General features: G+C 39.2%; 2 protein-coding genes across 5 annotated transcripts; one reads left to right on the forward strand and one right to left on the reverse strand.

Annotated features, from left to right (window-relative positions):
• Positions 1-939: 939 nt before the first annotated feature.
• Positions 940-6,804, forward strand: LOC135112539 (CAAX prenyl protease 1 homolog). Its single transcript, XM_064026987.1, has 7 exons — positions 940-1,199; positions 1,346-1,492; positions 1,980-2,183; positions 2,667-2,762; positions 3,184-3,627; positions 4,165-4,308; positions 4,534-6,804. Exons 1-7 carry the CDS (start codon positions 1,086-1,088, stop codon positions 4,759-4,761), a joined length of 1,377 nt encoding a protein of 458 aa, XP_063883057.1. The 5' UTR covers positions 940-1,085; the 3' UTR covers positions 4,762-6,804.
• LOC135112538 (bystin-like) lies at positions 6,721-23,160 on the reverse strand. 4 transcript variants are annotated; one of them, XM_064026986.1, is made up of 10 exons: positions 23,055-23,160; positions 19,756-19,901; positions 16,752-16,888; positions 16,145-16,289; positions 15,178-15,316; positions 14,449-14,598; positions 12,610-12,836; positions 10,102-10,310; positions 8,432-8,582; positions 6,721-7,775 (listed from the first exon to the last, which is right to left on the reverse strand). In XM_064026986.1, the coding sequence occupies exons 2-10, from the start codon at positions 19,897-19,899 to the stop codon at positions 7,707-7,709; spliced, it is 1,371 nt and encodes a 456-aa protein (XP_063883056.1). In that variant the 5' UTR covers positions 19,900-19,901; positions 23,055-23,160; the 3' UTR covers positions 6,721-7,706. The 4 variants fall into 4 exon arrangements, with proteins under 4 accessions (XP_063883056.1, XP_063883055.1, XP_063883053.1 ...); XM_064026985.1 differs by having other exon boundaries at positions 16,752-16,897; XM_064026983.1 differs by lacking the exon at positions 23,055-23,160 and adding an exon at positions 22,793-22,936 and having other exon boundaries at positions 16,752-16,897.
• Between the last annotated feature and the right edge of the window lie 323 nt (positions 23,161-23,483).

A 23,483-nucleotide genomic window follows, 5' to 3' on the forward strand; every position in this document is an offset into this window, starting at 1 on the left:
GTAATTAGAGATGAAAATCATTTTAGTTGCCTTGTTATCATAAACTCAGATACGTCTTATTGCACCTTCCTTTAGGTGTTATTATGATGTAAGGAAGAATATGGCTAGTACACGTGTTAATGTAGAAATTATGGTAAAAACACGTATATCTGGCTTGAAAAATTACGCTTCGATATACAAAAATATATCTAAATGGCAGTGTTACTAAGAGATCTATGCATCTAAAAATAGATCTTGCATATTTGATGAATATTTGAAATAAACAAAATTATGTTCCTTTTGTTGATTGATCGCTAAGCAGTTAACACATAGACTGTTACTCAATACATCACACTTCTCGTATTGTATTACAGGAGAAAATGTCCAGATTGAGTATTCCTTTCCACACAGACGTGACAAGTGACAGCATGGTGACATGAGGAATGCTGCCATGACCACCAAACCCTAAAATAGTTAATTCATTACACACTATCTTGCCTCTACTAGTTCTTACATGCTTAATGGAAGTTACTAGAGTTTCCATATCATATAGGAGAAGAAAGTGTCCCACTGAACATGTAAAAAGCAATATGGACAGACACCAAATGTTTGAGTTTATGGTCCCTTATGTTTAGGTGACATATCCTCATGTCACCTGCTGCCACTTGTCATGTCTGTGTGAAATCGATGTCATTCGATCAAGTAACCTTTCTTAATCGGGCATTAAACCGTCTCATTCGTTCCCAGGCTGTGATTATATCATCTTTCTATGCTGTATTTTCTTTATTTACAACAATAAACGCATAAAACCTAACCAATCATAGGCAAGAGACCTAAAAAAAAAAAAAAATCACAGGAGCGTAGTTAGTAAGACAAGACTCCCGCGAATCGCAACATCGCAATACCGAAGGCCCGAGGAACGCAACACCACGTAGCGTTGCATAACAATACAAGAACACAACACAACACCGCAGTATCGCGTCACCTGCCGCGCCTCTGCCGTGTCGCCAAGACCAGGATCAAGACAAGGGAACAAGAGACAAGAGTAGAGGCGGACGTTGCAAGGAGGCAGGCCAAGAGCAGCGAACAGACCCCGTCAGGTCCTCATGATTTCCTTCGCCATCCCGGAATTCGCGACATGGGAGGGAAAGATCTTCGTGGGGGTGCTAGGCTTCTCCTGGGCCACCTACATGTGGGAGGAGTACCTGGCGTACAGACAGGTGAAGCCGCCCTTCTGGTGAACTGTACCGGGTGTTATGTCACGAGTGTGGGATGCTGGTGACCGATTCATGATGTTATGTCAAGTTGCTGGTGACTCTCTGTGTGTGTGTGTAGAATTCAGGTTTGTCTTGCATTCTTTCTGCAGCGGCGAGTGTATCGGGAGAAGAAGGAGCCGCCGGTGGAGCTGAAGGACATCATGGAGAAGGACTCTTATGACAAGGCCCGGGCATACAGCATAGACAAAAGTAACTTTGGCCTCATCTCGGGGGCCTTTGATCAGGTGGTGGGCACAGTGAGTCATGGCTTATTACCTTTTATTCTTATATCTATACCTTGCTGTGTTTATCCTTCAGGAGATAGACCATATCCAGTACCCCCCCCCCTCTCTCTCTCTCTCTCTCTCTCTCTCTCTCTCTCTCTCTCTCTCTCTCTCTCTCTCTCTCTCTCTCTCTCTCTCTCTCTCTCTCTCTCTCTCTCACACACACACACACACACACACACACACACACACACACACACACACACACACTTCCTAGCTTTCTGTTCCTACTAGAATGGTGTAGAGATACTGAAAGAACACCAGGAAATAAAGTTTTCACTATCAATGTATTGATGGATGAAATGATCTGTATAAGGACAAAGTAAATGCTAAGAGAAATTCTGTGTTTAAAGTTATGACCAACCAGATGATGTAGAGAGAGGATTTTTCCAGTGTGACCTCATTTCTTGTAAATGTTAGCCAAGTGAACACAACACAAGTAGCACCACTTACTTTCCAGGGAGTGATGGTGTTTGGAGGGTACTCAGCATTGTGGGCTATATCGGGGAAGGTGGCAGAGTGGTTGGGCTTCCCTGCCAGTGGCGAGATTCCCCAGACAGTGGTGTTTGTGGGGCTGCGTTCCCTGCTGTCCACCCTCATCAACCTGCCCTGGTCTGTCTACTTCACCTTCTGGGTGGAGCAGAAACATGGTTTCAACAAACAGGTGAGATAATGGACTGGAGGAATTGCATATAAGGATAGAGAGTGGAGTGACATTCTGTCATTGCCAGTCAAGAGGTTAAGGAAGGATTGCATTCCCAAGTATTTTGATATTTTATCTCAACTACTTTCCAACAGGCTTTTATGGAAATCTTTAGGGTCTCCAAGGGTGTTTTCATGATTCAAGTAATATTACAACAAAATTTTATATCTTTAACTGCCTTTAATTAAAGAAAGTTATTATTCTCAAGCATTGTTTTACAGTTCTAGTGATAATTTAACAAACATTCTACACCTTTAACAGACTGTAGTAGAAGTTATTGGGGTTTTCATGATTGCACTGATAGCTTAATAACGATTCTGAAACATCACCACAAAAAAATACTTCTGATACACTGACTAATTATGTTTATGGTCTTTGAAAATAGTCTTAATGGTTGTGTTTCAAAATGCAGACTTCAGACCTCTTCATTCTTCTTTGTTGCAGACTCCTGGATTCTTTATAAAGGACACTCTGAAGAAATTTATTGTAACCCAAGTCATCTCAGCACCTGTTGTCTCCTCCTTAGTGTACATCATAAAGGTGAGGATGTGATGCTGAGTATTTATTGATGCTGTGCAATGACATGTAACTATAACATATTTAATTTTCTTCATAACAAACTTTTGACTCTATCCATCTTATGTTTTTAAGAATTATACTCTGTCACAGAAGCAGCATGATCTTTTAGAGTAATGTTTGTGTTGAGCCACAGTATTACTTCTCTCTGATCTGCTGATAGTCTTCTCACAAAACTTGACTATTGATAGATTTTTAGCAGATTAAATGAGTTAAGATTGAGGGAACATTCAGTACAGTGGAAATAAGTGTGGCATGTTACAGGACTACTACCCTTCACTGTACCATTAAGGTTTTATTTATTAACTCACCCTCGGATACTTATTCACATTTAAGTTAAATTCACCCTAAGGTTTTTTTTTTTTTTTTTTTTTTTTAATTCTAGGTAGGTGGTGACTACTTCTTCATCTACCTGTGGGGCTTCACAACAGCTGTCATGCTCTTCCTCATGACAATATACCCAAGCTGCATCGCTCCTCTGTTTGACAAGTACACTCCACTCCCTGAAGGTGACCTGAGAACAAAGATAGAGGCACTGGCAAAACAAATAGACTTCCCCTTGACCAAACTCTACGTGGTGGAAGGCTCCAAGCGTTCTGCTCACAGCAATGCTTATTTCTATGGGTTTTTCAAGAATAAGCGCATCGTTCTGTACGACACACTGCTCGAGGATTACACACCGCTCAATGAGGACAATTCAGAAAGCGAGAAAGAAGAAGTGAAAGAGAAGAAGACAGGATGCAGTACTGAGGAGGTACTGGCAGTGCTTGGACACGAGCTAGGGCACTGGAAGTTGAATCACGTCCTTAAGGGTATCATTATATTCCAGGTAAGATTGGATGTGTCTGGCCAGTTCCTAAGCTCCTAAGGTGTAGTAGGGTAGTCCACAAGATGATCCCTTTCCACCAGAGGCCAACGGGGCTAATAGTACAAATGTGTGTGTGGTGCTTTGTTTGGGCCATCCCAAGTAGGATTGTTGACCTTGTGTATGGATGGATAGAGAGAAGAATGAGTGACTGTAGGATAAATTGTTGAGAGAAGAAATGTTCTGGAGGGGGAATAAATTAGGTGATATAATGTCCAGGGAAACAAACTGGTTGGGAAAATCCAGTAAGGAAATGAATCAGTTTGAAAAATATTTACAACAGGAATTCATTGCTGGGAACATTATCTGGGAGGTAAAATTAATCAGAGCAAATATTTGCAGAACTGTTTGTGTTTTTAATATGGTTAAAAGGGAGATGTAACTAAACAGATAACCTAAAATTATCTATTAATGTTTTCAGCTTAAAACTTCCATAAAAAATGAAGAACAGATAACAGAGTACAGTATGTAAGGTAATCACATGAAATCTTTCCTGCACAGGTTAACTTGTTCCTGGTGTTCAGTGTGTTTGGGTCGCTTTACAAGTACTCGCCACTGTACCGAGCTTTCAGCTTCACTCAGAGTCAGCCAGCCTTCATTGGACTTATCATTGTCATGCAGTACGTCTTTGCTCCTTACAATGAGGTGAGCACACACTCGTAGATCAACAATGCATCTTACCATCTGTCTCCACAGTATCTTCTGTAATAAGAATTGTGAAAAAAAAAATAAATAAATAAAAAGTAAATAATAATAATAATAATAATAATAATAATAATAATAATAAAACTGAGCAGCAACAAATGAAACTAGAGAGAGATAATGATCAACATGTCCAATTAATGACTAACTCCTCACATAACATTTCAGATCCTTCAGTTCCTGCTCACAATGTTCAGCCGTCACAACGAGTTCCAGGCCGACAAGTTTGCCAGAGAACTTGGGTTCTCAGAGAAGCTTAAGATGGCCTTAATCAAACTGAATGAGGACAACCTTGGCTTCCCTGTATATGACCCTCTTTACTCTGCCTGGCACCACTCCCACCCTCCTATTCTAGAACGCATCAGGGCTCTAGAGGCCAAGGCAAAGGAAGATTAAAAGGTGTCTGCAGCACAATGGTCCATGTTCTCAGACATTTCAGCATTTTATCGTAACTATTTTCATCCAGCTCTAGTGGAAATTATTAGAGCTTTCAAGAGTGTTTTCATGGTAAGAGTGAGTGTTTAATGGGTTTTCGTGGAAGTTATTAGGGTGTCAAGGGTGCTTTCATGATTCAAGTGAAAATTTTTTTAGCAAAGGATCCTATACTTTTAAGACTCCAGTTTTTAAATTATTGAAGATCAAGGGTGCTTTCATTAGTAGTGATAATGTAACAAGGATTCTGCTTCATCAGTGGGAGAAAAAAAACACCCATGACAACTTGACAAATCTTGTGTGGCCTGGAGAACTAAGCTTTTCAAAATGCAGGCCTGAGACACCAAGGAAATCTACAACTAAATATGTTGTATTATGTATATTTTGCAGTGCACAGTAATGGTATGTAGGAGAGATGGAGTGTGAGCTGTAGAAAGTTGTGAGATTTAATCAGGGAAAAGACAAAAAAAAATGAGCATTAGTAGCGAGGGAGAAGGATACTAGGAATACTTAACAAGGCAGGTATATTGGGGTGATATTTGGTCATTGTCTAATTCTATAAGGTTGGATGTTGTGTGCAGTAATTTCTTCCTTTTCCTATTTCTATAACAAAAATTTAATCATGCTTTTTGTCATCCACCCTTCAATATTTCTTCCTTCATTTTCCTCCACTTCATTAAAGTTTTGTTTTATTTAACTACATGTTTGTGTGTTCGTATGTGTCCACATTCCTCTACCATTCCCAAAAACTAATCAAATTTCCTTAATCATTCTCTTGCTTTTCCCCTTCCTCTTTCCCTCCTGCTGTTCCCCAGGCACTAACAATACCAGCATCCCTTCCTGGCAAACTTCTCTTTCCATCCTGCAGTACTGATTCTGTTGGCACACGCAGCAGCCTTCAAGGATTAGCACACGACACATTGATTTGTACACTGATTTGAATATATTCAGTATTTCTAGAGGATCATTTGTGATTTATAGATTGAAGATTATTTTTGATGAAGAGCCAGATTTTTCTTATTGTTATTCCTACACCTTTAGTCAACTGATTGTGATTTGTGTGTGTTTGTAGTTTTTGTATGTGTGTGTGAGAGCGAGTTCCTTTTTGTCTGCTTACCTACTTTTACTCTCTGTGAGTGAGAGCACCCTACCAGAGATCACATGTAGACTTTAAATAGAAAAATTGGCCTGCATGAGAAGATACATACATATCCCAACCTTGGGGATTCTGTGCTCAGGGTTTCTTAATTTTCTTCAAGGGATCTTTTGTACACCATGTTCATGTTGCCCTCTGAGGAAGTGGCTGCTTAGAGGCACACTGAACACACAGAGACAGCAAGTGAGTTATCAAAGCAGCACACTTGAGAGGCACATTTTATTGTTACTGTATATGTTAGGAAATACTGTGACAAGATGAACACACCTGTCTGTCTATTCTCAAGCTTTTCTGTCTTATCTTGACTACTTTTAACAGGCTTCACTGGAAGTTATTGGGAGTTTTCAGGGATGTTTTCATGATTTTAGTGATAGTTTAACAAGAATTATATATAGAAAGAAAATACCCAACAGAAACAATGTTTACATTGTCATCTCTGTAGTCTTTGAAAAGTACCCTTATGAGAGAAAAATTTTTAAGAATTCTGGCATTACCACTACATTAGTGTGAGGCGACATCAGCAAAGAGGGACTGCAGTAACTTAATGCTGCTTGGGCCCAGAAGACAAGGCATGTAACAGCCAGGTAGTTTAAATGTTTAGCAAATAAGAAACAATTTATTACAGGTATTTTGTGCATCTTGGCTCTGGAGGATAATGATGAAATCTGCCTCTTAGTAAGTGACTAACACCTGCTCTGTCCGTGTTGTACAGGAGATCTTTTCTGTCACACTTATACATACAAGAAGACAGGAAGTACAAGACTGACTAACAGCACAAACCATTTTTTAATATGTGTATCTTTACAAAATGCTGTTGTTATGGTCAGTTTAATAAATATTTGTAATCTTCATATTATTATTATCATCCTCAAAGTTATTTTTCATACAAGACTAAAAAATTTCTAAAATATCTATATCCCATAAGGCATTTACAAATATATTCACAAGTATTCCCTAACATCTCAGTCTATAGGCCTCAAGGTAAATGGGGAGAGAAATGATGCTCACCATACCACACTGCATGAGGATCAGTCATGCAGCACCTCTCAGTTATGAGCCCAGCAAGCCAACCATTGTGATATGTGATATCCAAAGACCTGGGCTTGGATAAATAACAGACAGATGGGATGAAATTCAACAGGTTATCTTAAACTACAAATCACACCATAAAAATAACATGTTGACCAAATGAGTGAATGAATATAACCTATTTATCACATATCTAATTCCCTCAAAAAGTACACTATAAAAGAATTCAAGTAAAAGATAATAATAAGTCAGGGTAAAAGATTCAGCAGAGAAATAAATTCAATGCACCAATTTCTTTATATCAAGTCAACATTCTCTTTGAGGCTAGGCACTGAAATCTATATTTTTTCTGCAGGCCCGTGGAGCATATATATATATATATATATATATATATAGTCAACATTGTGAAGGTTATTCTTATCAGTATTACCATGGGCAGTAGTAGCAATAGTACCAGTCCCATCCATACACCATACAGGTAACACTGTTCACACATAGAGCTGGAGATACAAAGGCAGTCACATAAACACCCTATCCCACCATTACTATCACTCATTAGTAATCTCTCAGCCACTAGTAGTTGTTTGGTTCCCCCACATTACACACCATCACACTTTTCTTCATTCTCACAAGTGTTTCTTATGAAAAATAACCCAGCACAAGGCCAGCAAAGAGCAACACAGAATTCTCATATACACATACAAGAGTCAATGTGTTCTTCACTTTACTCATCAACTGCCATCTTTGCATCATCTTCCCCACGGCATTTGGAGTTAATTAGTTCTCTTCTTACCTGAAAAATCAAGAATAAATAGCTTGAAGGCTAATAATAATGAGGCACACACAGAAAGAAAAAAATGGATGTTTAAGCTTGTAAATTTCTAAATGGTTAAATTACGTTAGGTGCAGATCTGGACAAGCACAGGAAGATACACAGGAAGGGAGACAAGTAGCACCTGTATAACAACTCTCCAGACCTACTTACACTTGCTATCTCAAGAATGCTGGGTAATTATCATTATCATATCTTTTTTATGATAAAAAAAAAAAAAAGCCCATTGAAGGTACCAATCCCCAAAGAGCAGATGCAAAATGATTATCCACAATTATATGAGGAGTGTCTTGAAACCTCCTGCCTGACAGAGTTCAAGTCACAGGATGGCAAGTCACATACATCCAATCTAACACTTCTTAGTCAAGGCCAGTACACTAACCATGACATTATGGGATACCATAAGTATAAACTGAAATTATATCTCAATACACTTTAACCTCTACATCAAATTTTCAACCTAGCACAACAGAAGGAACAGCATCTTCACATCACCCTGCATTCACAGGATACCATAAGTATACACTGAAATATCTTAATATACTTTAATCTCTGCATCAAATTTATACCCTGACGCAACAGAGGGAAACAGCATCATCACATCATCCAGCACTCACCTCAGCCGTGATGGTGTGGTGTGTGTGGAAGCGCACCACATCAAGAAGGGACTGCTTCTGGTCTGGACTGAGGTCCTCCTTGTACCGCTGCACAAATGTCAGCAGTGCCTGGTGCCACAACACGGGCAGGTCGCGGCGATCGTGTTCAAACCTGGTCAGGAACAAGTGTGTTAATTCATCACCACCATCACAATCACCAACATTCTTTTTAACTCTCTTACTGCTGTGGTCATCCTTCATTAGATTTAAATAACTGTAAAACTGTTTGCTTTAAGAAAAGAGAGTAGTTAATTTTGACATCTATAAGCTAAAGAACTATGCAAGATACAAGTCGGAAAATTTATCTCTAAAAAGTTATAACTGATTATGGGAAAAGTTGTCTAGCAGTAAAATGGTTGATGTCATTACTTTGCCTTATAGGGTTGAATGGCTTATGAGTTTCAAGTTTTTACAGTCACAAGAGGCCTCTTCTCTAATATTCATGTTTTCTTTCTCAGTCTTCATTCAAATCCTCTTCATTGTGGGTGGTAGTCAATTACATTTATTCCACACTACATGAAGATCAGCTGTCCCAAGTAGTTTATATATATATATATATATATATATATATATATATATATATATATATATATATATATATATATATATATATATATATATATATATATATATGCAATGGAACCTAAGTTACTGAACGCCTCCCTTTCCGAACAATTTGGTTTTTGAACAAAATTTTGAACTCATTATCGCTTCAGTTGTGGTACCATAATTCATTTCTAGAACAAAGTTACTTGATTTCATATAATAAAAGATGCAGCAAAAGCTGCCATTTATTGGAAATTTGTAGTTTCTATAAACATCTACTTTGTTTTTATATATTTGGAGGAGAGATGCAGAGTGTAAGAGAGTAATTCAATCTTTGAAATAAAGTAAATGTGATCCCGTTGAGAAGCTCGATGAAAACAAACTGTTTTCAGTGCCCAGGAGTAATCTCGAGCCACCTGTGGCTCTCTCAATAACCCCCAACACTAGCACTACAGCACAACTGCATTTTTCCAGTAGCTTTTCCCAGCAGCAAGATGTCTAAGTGTTATGATCATCTTCATTTTGGCAGTAAGTAGGCTACTCCTCTCTGTGTCCCTCTGTGAGGCTTCCCTCACTAGATTGGTCTAAACAGTATCTTCTGATCAGTTCTTGAGTCACTCTAAGTTCATTCATTACATCCTTTCTGGATAAATCATTTGAGCTGGAGATTTTGTGAAGCAGCCATTTTGGCTGTGGGAGCATCTGTCATAAGCCAATAAGACAGTATACATTGGTATCTGGGAATGAATTAATCTATTTTACACTGATTCCTATGGGGAAAAATAGTTTTGGTTTCAAACATTTTGGATTTCTAATGGCATTCAGGAATGAATTAAGTTAGAGAGCTGAGGTTCCAATATATATATATATATATATATATATATATATATATATATATATATATATATATATATATATATATATATATATATATATATATATATATATATATATATATATGCAGTAATAAATCACACATAAGAAAATCAGGGAAGCTGCAAGAACCCATCAGGTCTACCACAGCAGTGTTAAACAAGATGACCATAGCAGTAACAGGGTTAAATCACACTCAACAAGCCACTCACTTTAGGAAATGGTACACGCAGGCATCCACAACTCTGTAAGGCAGCGCGTATTTCTTGTCAAAGAATATCCGCAGGAAGATGGAGTTGGGGCCGGTGTAGTCCATCTCGGCAATCTTGAGGATGGCCGCAGCAGAGTGGAGGATTGGTATGTGATTCTTGGCAATGACAGAGCCCACAATGATGGCCTCTCTCAGGGTGCAAGTGCCAGACTGGAGGTGGAAGAGAAATACACAGTTACTGTGGGTTTACTGTGGGTTACAAGGCATTTCAAGCAGCAATAGACTTTCAAATTCTTAGAGCCCACACTCAAGGCTTCTCTGAGGATACATGTGCCAGACTAAGGGAGGAAAGGGGACAAAAGTATACAGTTACTATGGGTCACTATAGATACTGCAAGCACCAATAGACTCTTACATTCTTACTGTAATATCAAACTTCATCAAACAACATTATACTGATATTTTCTACATAAATATTTTCTACATAAATAAGACTGTCTCCTTCAAAAAAAAAGAGTAGCCAGGACAAGGCACATAATTTTCACATTTACATTCCTTCAAACCACTCTCTGATGAAGAAGAGAAAGTACTCCTGCCATCATTTTATGGGATCAGTCACAATTTATTTTTTTTCTAACAATATTAAAAAGATAAGGAAGGTGTAATCTACAGCTACTATAGCTTGATTTCACCACACTACATCAAGTACAGCATTATGGAACAAGTAACTACATTGTAAGAGGGAAGAAGAGAAGTGTGACCTATTTCTGCAGCTGATGTTCCAGAATTACTACAATTTTTGCAGTGTTGCAGGCTGCTATTGTAGGAAATATGCCTTGAACAGATGATACACACAATGAAGACTTGGCAGAATGGTTCACCACCACTACCACACATCTCAAACATCATTGAGCTGAGGGGCAGAGAACACATCTTGAACTGCTGTCACTTTCCTTGACTCATGCAAGTCATGTGTCAGTGCCAACACACTGAGATGAAATAATCAACAATCTTCATGATAAAAATATTGCAGATGAGAAACCTTTACTTTAATTCCTTTATTTTCCAACAAACAAAGTCATAAATTAAAAAATTTGACAACTAATTTTGCTTTTACATGATTTACCAGTAAGTTTAATCTACAGTGAGTCCTGTTTAGCCTCTAAGAACATTTAGCTCAAACTAAGGATCAATAGAGTGGTGGCCAGATTCACAAGAACCCAATGTGGTATAGAGTACAGTGGTGCCTCAGTATACATCTGCTTTGAAATGAGTCCAACTTGGTATATGTCCTGTTTGGACACAAAAAAATTTGCTTGGTATACAACCTTTGTTTGGAATACAACTTATGTGCTAGAACTTGTATGGGTCAAAATGAGTCACAGCACCACGTGCTACCCTTGTTTACCTCTCACGACAAAGTCACAACTGCCCATGATTGTCAGTGTGCCCACTGCTACCATTCAGTGAACAATCAGTGCTATAACTCTGTGAATTTTCAAGTGATTTTGTGTTTTTGGGGTAAATTTTTAGTAAATTCATTAATCATGAATTCTAAGACAGTTAATGAAAAGAGCTAAGCAATGAAGAAAATGTTTAGGATCACCATGGGAATGAAAAAAAAAAAAAAAGAGATTGTAAGGAAATGTTGAAAATGAAAACACAGCCCTGTTCAGTGACGCCCCAGGTGTTGTTGACATCTTGGCTGTTGGGCTGCATTCTTTGCCTCACCTCTCTGACTCAGCCACTACCTCTGTTTTATTACTGCAATCATGTAGGATATTTTTACTATTATGATTGCTTGCTTTTTGTTCAGCTGTACTGCTAGCTTGCTTTAAACATTACATACTTGAATACATGAAAACTTTTTTTTTCTTAAATATGCCATGCTGAAATGAGGATGCATCTTATATGCCCGTGCGTCTTATGTGCCATCAAGTAAAGTACGTGTTTTAGTATGAAGCAGTGTTTCAGTTATTGTATACAACTCCATCAATGTACTGTACAATATGCCAATAACAATAGGATTTTTTTCATGAGAATGGATTAATCACTTTCCCTTTGTTTCTTATGGGTAAAATTTGTTTGGTATACATTCTGTTTGGTATAAGTCCAAGGATCTGGAACAGATTAATGATGTATACCAAGTTACCACTGTAATATATTACATAAATTATCACTGTATTTGGCATTTTTCAACCCTCAAGTCCTTGGATCTGCAAAGAATCAACCAAATGTCCTGTCACCACATCTGAGAACTCAGAGTGAGGAAAATTGCAAAACATACTAAAAGTGCAGAAAACTACCTGGCTTCTAACCACAAGAGAAACATGAGTCATTCCAGCAGGTACTCACCACACAGAGAGGCAGCATAACACCCTCAAGGAATGCTGCCGCCTTGAGCATTCCTTTGTATAATGAAGCTACATAGCACAGCAGAGAAGTAAGAGCAGAGGTTACCCGACTTCTAACCACAAGAGAAACTCAAGTCATTTCAGCAGGTACTCACCATACACAGAGGGAGCAGAATACCTTTGAAGAATGCTGCTGGCTTAAACATTGCTTTGTACATGGCCTGGTATAGATGGTAGTTGAGCCGTTTGTAGAAAGAGATGTCGTCCCTCACACGTGGCAGCAGGACCAGGTTGAAGAAGCGCTGGGCCATCGCCTCCTTCAGGTTACTCACAAATATCCTGACAGCCTGGTACATGGCAGCAGCCGACCACTTGTCTGGGACTGCAAGGAGCATGGGAGGCATGGTCACACAAGAAAGTATCCTTAATGAAATTATGTAAGTTATTTATTTGGATCTGCAAGGAGCATAAAAGGCAATCACACAAAAATATATTGCTACTAAAATCATACAGGTCATTTAGACACAATGCATGATTTAGACACAATCCATTTGTGTAGTTTGCAATCCATTGGATAAAGGATTAGAGCTATGGATCCCAGTCTTTATGATACTCATCTGTTTAAAGGATTTATACAGTTTTTTGCACAATTTATAAATCATGTAGCACCCTCCTCTGCTGCTCTATAATAAATAATAACGCATGAAACCAGACTCTGTTTTTGTCACCCTCTTTTGCACACACAATAGCAGCAAAGATGGGATGTAGGGCACCAGGCTCACACTATATTGTGTCCATAGCTGACGGAATATTGGGTGTCCATAGGTAAGCCATTCTTATGTAGTAAAACAAAACATTGGCGATGAGACCAGTAATGATCCATGGGACGAGAGAAAAGACTCGCCAGGAGAGAAGAGGGACGTGAGGCTGGCACCAAAGACGCTTGGCAAGACAAAGTAACCCTTGATCCTTGATTAATAAATAAAAAAATACTATTGCAATTCATAAATATAAAGTTCTATACCCTTGATTCAATTTACTGTATATTTCAGCAGATAAGACAACTTTTAGATAAGATGACCCCAAAATTTGTTTGAATTTAATGGCTTTTAGCTGATACTGGAGGTATAAGATGACTAAGCAATATGCATTACCAGGTTGTAACCAGTGGAAACTCAGGTAAGAGGCACTGACCAGACAGCTCCTACAGCTGGAAATAAGTTTGATGTTGCTAAGCTTGATGTTTCACCTCAGAGTACAAAAGTGCTTCCTCTTAGAGCTAAGGGAGGTGTTCCTCCAGTACATTCAGATTTGTAAGTATTAGATGTAAGATTTTGTAATGAATATTTTATATTGATGACCAACAATTCTGATATACTCGTATTACAAAGTAAGGTTATCATTCTTATAGGTACCAGCCAGACACAAAACAAGGCAGATATTGAACTGCACAGCTACATGAGACTAAATCCCAAAACTCTAGTGACTTACATTGTTAAGCACTTGAATTGTAATACAGGAAATTTACAAAATGCATCACGAGTTCCAAACACCGTACCATTCAAATCTAAAAGCTCTAAGTAATTATGCCTCACCTTAAAATCAAATAACATTCTCAGGTGCTACATAAAATACTGAAAAGGAGACAGCATTTGAAAGGCTTAAAGGATACCACACTCATAGATTATAGGCAATAGGCAAGTAACAATGCCTAATCCAAGGCTTTGGCTTATGGAGAAGTGCAGCCAATTACTTTCTGTGCCACCTTTAATCTTCCCAGTCAATGCAGGACAAGTCAACATAGAGTGGGCAGTCCTAGAAGAATCCCAATCATGACCAGGATTCAAATCTGGGGCTTCCTGCATTGTAGTCAGATGTGCTATCAGCTGAGCTGCCACACTTCCAGCAATAGGGAGAAGAAAATCGTGAAATAAATCAAGCAGAGAGAGAAACAATAGCGGAGAAGTTGAGAAGTAGATTCAAATGATCCTCACTTGTTAGGTAGACGAGCTCCTCCCAGTTGCGCATCTTAGGGATAACCTTGAACATCTTGGGCAAGGGGCCACTGCGGTACTTAGCCAGGACCTTTCCTACCTGGGCACACATGTCCTGCACCTCTGTGGACACACTCACAGTCTGGACACCTGTGGGGGAAAGAGTGGGTGTGTGTGTGAAAGTTGATGAAGGAAAGATGCAGGAGAGAGTGATTGCAGAGAAAGGTGTTTATGAGTATGTAGTTGAGAGAGAGAGAGAGAGAGAGAGAGAGAGAGAGAGAGAGAGAGAGAGAGAGAGAGAGAGAGAGAGAGAGAGAGAGAGAGAGAGAGAGAGAGAGAGAGAGAGAGAGAGAGAGAGAGAGAGAGAGAGAGAGAGAGAGAGAGAGAGAGAGAGAGAGAGATTTAATATACATCTATAGAATGATAAAAAGGTATGAAAAATGTGGACAAAAAATGTTTTATAAATTTAAACACATAGAGTACAAAGGGACACAATAAGAAAGTGAAGAAAGTTAACTGTAGAAGAGACATCAAGAAATAGTTTTCCTCATAGAAGTGTGAACAAATGGAATGAACTTGGTGAGGATGTTGCCAATGCTGTAACTGTCCATGCTTTTAAGACCAAACTGGATAGATATAGAGACAGGATACTATGAGATTACTCCTCTCCCATAAACCACAACTAGATACACACACACACACACACAGTGAGTCAACCCCATCACTCACTGTTGGCATCCACTTGTGACTGGATCTCCGTCTGTTTCTCAGTGATCTTGTCCCTGAAGAGGTCAGCCAGCTTCCTCTGTGGTGCTGCATCCTTGTTCATAAAATGGTCCAGGATCTGCTGGTCCTCCTTCGCCAGGTGCTACAACCAGGGAGTTTGGTTAGGTTAGGTTATGTGTTAGGTGAGAAGAGGAGAGAAGAGAAGTGGTGATGTGATGTGAAGAGAGGAAGGGAGGGGAGGGGAGGGGAGGAGAGGAGAGGAGAGGAGAGGAGAGGAGAGGAGAGGAGAGGAGAGGAGAGGAGAGGAGAGGAGAGGAGAGGAGAGGAGAGGAGAGGAGAGAAAAGAAAAGAAAAGAGAAAATAAAATAAAAGAGAAGAGAAGAGAAGAGAAGAGAAGAGAAGAGAAGAGAAGAGGAGAGAAGAGGACTGGGGGAAAATATGTAAAAAATGAACAAGAGATGAAAGAAAGAAAAGAAGAATAACACAGGAGAATGAGGAAGTTAGAAGGGTTTGATTAAGTTAGGATGAGAAGGGGAGAAGAGAGGTAGGTAGTAGTGTAGAGGAGGAGGAGGAGGAGGAGGAGGAGGAGGAGGAGGAGGAGGAGGAGGAGGAGGAGGAGGAGGAGGAGGAGGAGGAGGAGGAGGAGGAGGAGGAGGAGGAGGAGGAGGAGGAAAGAAGAGAAGAAAAAATAGAAAATGAACATAGAATGAGAAAAAATAAGGAAAGAAGTTAAGAGATAAAGGAGGAAGACAAAAAGAATAGGAAGAAAAATGCATGGAGGAGGAGTGAGAAATAAGAATAAAAAAAAAACAGAATATGGAAACAGAATGAGATAAAAGCAAAGGCTGAACCCAGGAAGTATTGCTTGTAACCAGGTCTGCTAACCACTACACCACTGAGCCACTGGTGGTGAGAAAAATGGCAGGCAATACACATCCTAACACACCCTTCAGGTCCTCCACACACTCACCAGCTCCTCCTCAAAGTCTTTCACCAGCTTGTCAGTGTTCTGAGGCACAGCGTTGAGTGTCTCGTCCACATCCTCATCCTCCTCCTCACTGCTCTCCTCACTTTCACCGTCTGCATTTTTGGAGCTGAGACTCACAGCACCCAGCCTGAAGATATCACTCAAGTCAATACACCACACTTAAGCCTGTATCCTTAAATGCTTGGTTCTCTCATAAAGGTCATTTTTAGTTGGACTCTCAAGGATGTTTTCCCACTAATGATGAGATTTGTCCCTAAACTATCATTAGAAGTAATCTGAAACTCTCGCTATCTCCTTTATCCTTTCAAAAGGAAGTTGATAGCGAACCGTAGAGATTACTTCTCATTATAGGCAGGCTAAATGAAATTATACACCCTTGAAAACCATAACAGCTTCCATTAGAATGAAGTCAACCATTGTTCTCTGTTCAGGACAATTTTAATTGGATTCACTACAATGCTTTTCTCACTGATGATTCTATCACTAGAATTACACAAATATCCTTGAAAACTGTAACAGTATGCACAGTTTTGCATTTTCATCATTCAGGCTTATATCAGGTTAGAGTTTTCTCAACAGCACACCTCACCTCTTGTCCCTGAGTGCTGGGTGGTCAGGAGTCGGGATGTGTTCTCCTTCCATCTCCTTGTCTGCCTCCTGTTGCACCTCCCTCAGCTGTGCCAGACTCTGCTTCAGGATATTCCTCCCCAGCTGCCCCTCAACAAACTGCAACACCTCACAAAAAATTTGGTGTTTTATTTGAACATAAGAAAATAAGGGTTGGTGCAGGAAGCCATCAGGCCTACACATGGCAACCCCTGTATGAAATGTAGCTACCTATTTCCACCTATCATTCTTATCCATAAATCTGTTCAGTCTCCTTTAAAAGGTCTCTAAAGACTCAGCACTAACAACCTGATTACTGAGTCTGTTCCAGTCATCTGCTATTCAATTTAAGAACCAATTCCTTCCTCTGATTCTATTTCACCTACCACTATTTGAGAACCAATTCTTTTCCATCTCTTTATCGAGCTTGAACCAAATCAAGCTTTCTTGGCCTATCCTGATTACTGAGAATTTTGATGTCATTCCTGTTATATCTCCTATGTAAGCTTCAAGGAAACATGACAGAAAATCCAGCTTTCTAGACAGGGTTGTAGATCACTGGGATTGTGACAAAAGAAATAATTATAATTGTAAAGAAATGAAAGATTATCTACCCAATCACATTAAACAGGTTCTAGTGCTAGTGTTCTAGACACCCTCCACATGTTTGGTCAAATCTTCTGATTCACACCACTACACCACACTAAACAACAAATGGGCTTGTTAGGTTAGATCAATTCTAGAATATCATTCATTACCTACCCAGAGACCTTTTAATTTATCCTTCACCTGCTTCATGCACCTGATTTGCCATTCCCTTATGTCCTGACAAAAGGCAACATTAGATGAGGCCCAAGGGCAAGAAACAGAACATAGCACAAACCCACAGTTGCACCAAATGTAATATTGCACAGGAAGGCTGTAAGACTGAATTGAGTTGTGTAGCATATACAGGGCTTTGAGGATACAGCATTCAGTCAACACACTCATATATGAAGAAGTGGTCACCTGTACACACTACACTGGCTAGATGCTGGAAAATATATTTCTTTCAATCTTTCTTTTCTTGTTGGTGCTTGTGAAAACTTAGTGCAGTGCATTTAACAGCATGGACTGTTACATGTTGCAGTGAAGGAGCAAGTCAGCATCAAAGAGCTTAGGGCTTGGCATTACTGAGTTAGGTTAGTGATCATCCCACAGGAAGTGTTGATGGTGGATGAAGCAGCAATGTTAGGATTTTTTTTTTTTCATCTCAATTTAATCCTTTTACCGTTAAATGAGTGTCCCCATTATCACTTACACAACTTTTTAGAGACATTTCAACACTAGTTACTGAAACTCTTTTGCCATCTAAAAGAATGGTAAGAATATTAATCTTGTATTCTCTGCCTTTTGTTTGTGTGGCCTTGCAAGTTTTCCAGAGAGCTCTGAATGTTAGGAAGGCTCAGCACAACAGTAAAAGGATTAGCAGAAAGCACAGTGAGCCTTCACTTACCATACATCCACTATAAAAAATAAATAAGCAAATAAATGCATAAATAGAAGAAAATAAATAATAAATAAATAAATATTCTTAAACATCTATCACTTCACAATCTTCTTTCTGATCACCAGTACGGGTTCCATCAAGGTCACTCTACTGGTGATCTGGGTTTCCTTACTGTGTCTTGGTCATCCTCTTTTCAGAAATTTTGGTGAAACTTTTGCTGTTGCCTAAGGCATATCTAAAGCTCTTGATAGAGTCTGGCACAAAGCTTTGATTTCCAAACTGGCCTCCTACAGGTTCTATCCTCTCTATTATAACTTCACCTCAAGTTTCCTTTTCTGACCATTCTATTGCTGCTGTGGTAGATGGTACACTTCTTCTCCTAAATCTATTAACTGAGGTATTACTCAGGGTTCAGTCCTGTCACCCACTACTCTTCCTAATATTCATTAATGATCTTCTAAACCAAACTTCTTGTCCTATCCACTCCTATGCTGATAATATGATCCTGCATTTTTCCACATCTTTTCATCTAGATGTCTAGACCCTTCAGGAAGTAAACAGTTCACGCAGGGAAGCCACAGTATGTCTGACTTCTGATCTCTCCAAAATTTCTGATTGGGGCAAAGCAAACTTAATATTGTTCAATGCCTCAAAAACTCAATTCTTCCATCTATCAATTCGACGCAACCTTACAGACAACTGTCTCCTCTTCAATGATATTCAACTGTTCCCCTCTTCTACACTGAACATCCTCAGTCTGTCCTTTACTTTAACTCTAAATTGGAAGCTGCACATCTCATCTCTAGCTAAAACAGCTTCTATGAAGTTTGGCATTCCAAGTTGTCTATGCCAGTTATTTTATTTTATTTCATTTTTTGGGGGGGTAAGCTCTGCAACTCCCTGCCTGCTTCTGTATTTCCTCCTTGCTCTGACCTGAACTCTTTCAAGAGGGAGGTCTCAAGACACTTATCCTCCATTATTTGATTTTTCTATATGGAATTCTCTGTAGGACCTGCCATTAAGTGGATATATATATATATATATATATATATATATATATATATATATATATATATATATATATATATATATATATATATATATATATATATATATATATTTTTTGTTGCCCTTGGCCAGTGGTCTTCTTGCGAAAAAAATAATAAATTGATGGACAGGATGCACCAAGCTTGGCTCAATCATATAAAACCTTCACTTATTCAACATATACAAAAAAAATAAATAAGCAATAAATAAATAAATACATAGATAGAAAAACAAATTAAATCATCAATCAATCAATAAATAAATCAATAAATAAAAGCAGAATAGTACAGCTTTGAAAGAAAGGATGCACCAAGCTTGACTCAAAGCCTCAAAAACTCAATTGTCTGCATCTTAATTCCACCAATAATAGAATGTTTCTACCAATTCTTTCACCCTTGGCTTGTCTCTCTGAAACATAATAATAAACCAGTGGAAAGTCAGGAGTACACACCTCATCATCGCCATCCTTCCTGGCAGGCCGTGCCTTCCTACGGCCCGTGGGCTGAGCAAAGTTGTCCCGCGCCAGCTGCTCCCCCAGAGGCCCGGGCCGAGTCACGTTGGACCCAAGCTTCTTCATTTTGTTTACCTTCCCCATGTCTAGGCGGGTGGGTGGGTGGAAGAACAAGAGAGAGAGAGAGAGAGAGAGAGAGAGAGAGAGAGAGAGAGAGAGAGAGAGAGAGAGAGAGAGAGAGAGAGAGAGAGAGAGAGAGAGAGAGAGAGAGAGAGAGAGAGAGAGAGAGAGAGAGAGAGAGAGAGAGAGAGAGAGAGAGAGAGAGAGAGAGAGAGAGAGAGAGAGAGAGAGAGAGAGAGAGAGAGAGAGAGAGAGAGAGAGAGAGAGAGAGAGAAATATATATATTTCAACACACAGGTTGTCTGGATCTCTTAGGATATGTCTTCTATCTCACACACACACACACACACACACACACACACACACACACACACACACACACACACATATCATAATTATTATAATTTATTTCCTGACCTAAACACTCATGTATCATATAATTTATTACCTATCTGACCTAAACAGACTTAATTTTATCTAAGCACAAGAATGTCAAGCACCAGATCCAGGAATTCACACCAGGAACCACAATGCAATTAAAAAAAGTTACAATATAAAAAGGCTACAAAACAAACACCTCCAAATTAAAGTCAATACAAAATACAAGCTTCACAAGAACAGGATAAAAAATGTTCATCCTCCTCCCAGAATACTTGAGAAAACAAAGCTGGTGCAATTGATATATCCTACATGTCATATGAGGAACAGCACAGCATACCATGGTAGGTACTACTGTGGCTGATACCACATTTTTAACTGGATAATACTCTTTGGTTCATCTACTCTTAGGAAGCATAACAGATATTTGTTTTTGAGAAATCTAAATTTAATTAATGTACAACTTGCAAATATTTTTTGCACCACAGCTGTCCTGCTTGGCACACTTGAATGTGTGTAGCAGAAGTTGGTAAGTGCAAATATCACTCATTTATGCAAGTGATTTGGAACCGTCCAATCAGCACGCAGGTTGAACAACAACGTCTTGAGTTCCGACAGGCCCACACTCGCCTTCCTGCTACAATTTCTTTTTATCTCATTGTTCAAATTTGTTACGTGTCCAGTGATGAAGATGAAGCCAGTCTTTCAAATGGGAGGAAAAGATCTCAAAAAAATTACTGAACTGTGGGTTTTTGTGGTTTTATTTTAGCCAGGTTTATATTCATCTTCCCTGAAAATCTCAATGACACTCTGCCTCCTAGTGCTTGAAAAATGCACTCTGTAAGCTTTAACTATCCAGGCCAAGAAAACTCAGTAAAATGTTAATCTTATGTAGCAAGAAAACCAGAACTAGGCCAAGAAGGATGAAATTCAAATGCAGGAAGAATTGATAGGAATTAGGAAGAGCCCAGAAGAATTACACTGTGTAGAAACAGTGGTGGTCAATCAATGGCAGCCACACACAGCAGGAAGGGATACCGACACCATCCTCATGCCCAGCGCACCATGCCAGGTGGCTCTCCCACTCTGACAACCCTTGAGGAAGGACAGCAACCATGCTGGTCTCTCTTTCTGGCCCAGACGTGCATACAACCACCAACGTCTGTGGTTGGCCTCTGAGCTGCGGTGTTGCCCCTGACCCTCATGTAGGGGGGCACCCACAGCCAGGACACAGGCTATATCTCGCCAGCGATGATAAGAGAGATTGAAAACAGAGGAGAGGAGGTGGAGAGGTGATGCCGTATTGCCACCACAAGGACAGGAGGATGCCAAGCCTGGCCCTGCTGACTCCACCAGACGTAACATCACCACCTCGACTCCTACCAGGTAGCAAGGGCCATGCAGTCACTTGCACCCAGGCCCTCCATCTCACCTGGACATCTACCTGCTCCAGCTGTTATCCTGGACATCTTCCAGACACACAAAAGCCAGATAAGCACTCTCAGGATCTTAGTTTGTTTGTGTCAACTATTTAGGGTTTATGTGATTTAGGTAGGAGCCTTCCTTGACCTTCCTGATATATACAGTAAAATCCCTCTCATCCAGCATTCGAGTATCCAGCACATTTTTCCCCGAGCCTTAAAATCAATAAAAAATCAATGTGTACTCAAAAAATCGATTAAAATTCCCGCGCGAGGCATACTTTGTCCCCTTGCCACCAGAGCGCACCGCTTTGCGCCACCCACGGCCCACTGCACTGTGTTTACTCAATGACTCAGTCCCGAGTGTGCACTGTTTATCGCCTGACGCCTTCATCATGCCTAAAGTTGTAGAAAAGAGGAAGCGTGTTGTGCTTACACTCAAGCAGCTGTTCAGATCAGCTGCTGATTAAGATCAGCTGATCTTTGTTATGGTAAGATGCATGAGTGTAGGGTGGTGCTTGTGGACATAATTTCACTTCTATTCAAGTATCCGGCAATATTCAAGTACCCGGCATGTCGGCGGTCCCGTTGATGCCGGATAAGAGGGATTTTACTGTATATATATATATATATATATATATATATATATATATATATATATATATATATATATATATATATATATATATTGTCATGAGTTTTTGTATGTGACAACATGTTTTGCACTTCCTTTCCTTTAGAGTGTTAGTAAATATTTAATGACATTTTTTTTCATTTAGACCAGTCTATACTCTTTACAGGTTACATTGAGAAAAGTACTTCAGACTTCAGTTTTCAAGTTTTTTTTTTTTGTGAGTGCTTTATTATTTTACTTTTCACTCCTAGATTTTGAAATATGACTGTGAAGGCAGCACATTATGAATGAAAACAATCATACCAGAGAGAGAGAGAGAGAGAGAGAGAGAGAGAGAGAGAGAGAGAGAGAGAGAGAGAGAGAGAGAGAGAGAGAGAGAGAGAGAGAGACGCCAAACTAGAATTGAGCACATCGCATATTGTGCAGCTGAGCAGATTAACCTGGTTAGGGAGCGAATTACTTTTTTTTTTTTACTGGGGCTTACCAAGGTCCGCTGTGTGACGCCTCATATATACAATGACAAATCTCAATGGACGACACATCAAGCCAAACTCTACTGCCGTAGTACCGCAGGCTGGGAAAGGCTCATTAAAAAACTACTCATGGTAACGCTGTATGGGTCTAAACTTGAGTCCTGTGTCACACACACACACACACGTATTCTGTCATCAGTTCTTCCATATTTAACACAAAAAGACAAAACTCCAATGAAATACAGGAGAGTAAACACTTATGGTTCACCTCACCTCGCCAGCCTGACACACGTGCTGATGCTGCTGTTGCTGCTTTTGTAAATACTCCTGATCTTGCGAGCCAGCGTCATCGTTGCCAGATTGTTTTGGCCATATTATTTATCGTACTACACAGGTTGAAATTATTGTAGTTCTGGTAAACTTATCGTACATATGTAATTATTCCAAATATTATGCAAAACTGCCACTTTCCAAATACAGCAGAATTTAGGTTTTATATATATGTATGTATATATATATATATATATATATATATATATATATATATATATATATATATATATATATATATATATATATATATATATATATATATATATATATATATATATATATATATATATATATATATATATATATATATAGAGAGAGAGAGAGAGAGAGAGAGAGAGAGTCAACAATGCCCTTCACAAACAAAACACT

Source organism: Scylla paramamosain, chromosome 24 (assembly GCF_035594125.1).
Source record: "Scylla paramamosain isolate STU-SP2022 chromosome 24, ASM3559412v1, whole genome shotgun sequence".
In the NCBI taxonomy this organism is placed as follows: Eukaryota; Metazoa; Arthropoda; class Malacostraca; order Decapoda; family Portunidae; genus Scylla; species Scylla paramamosain.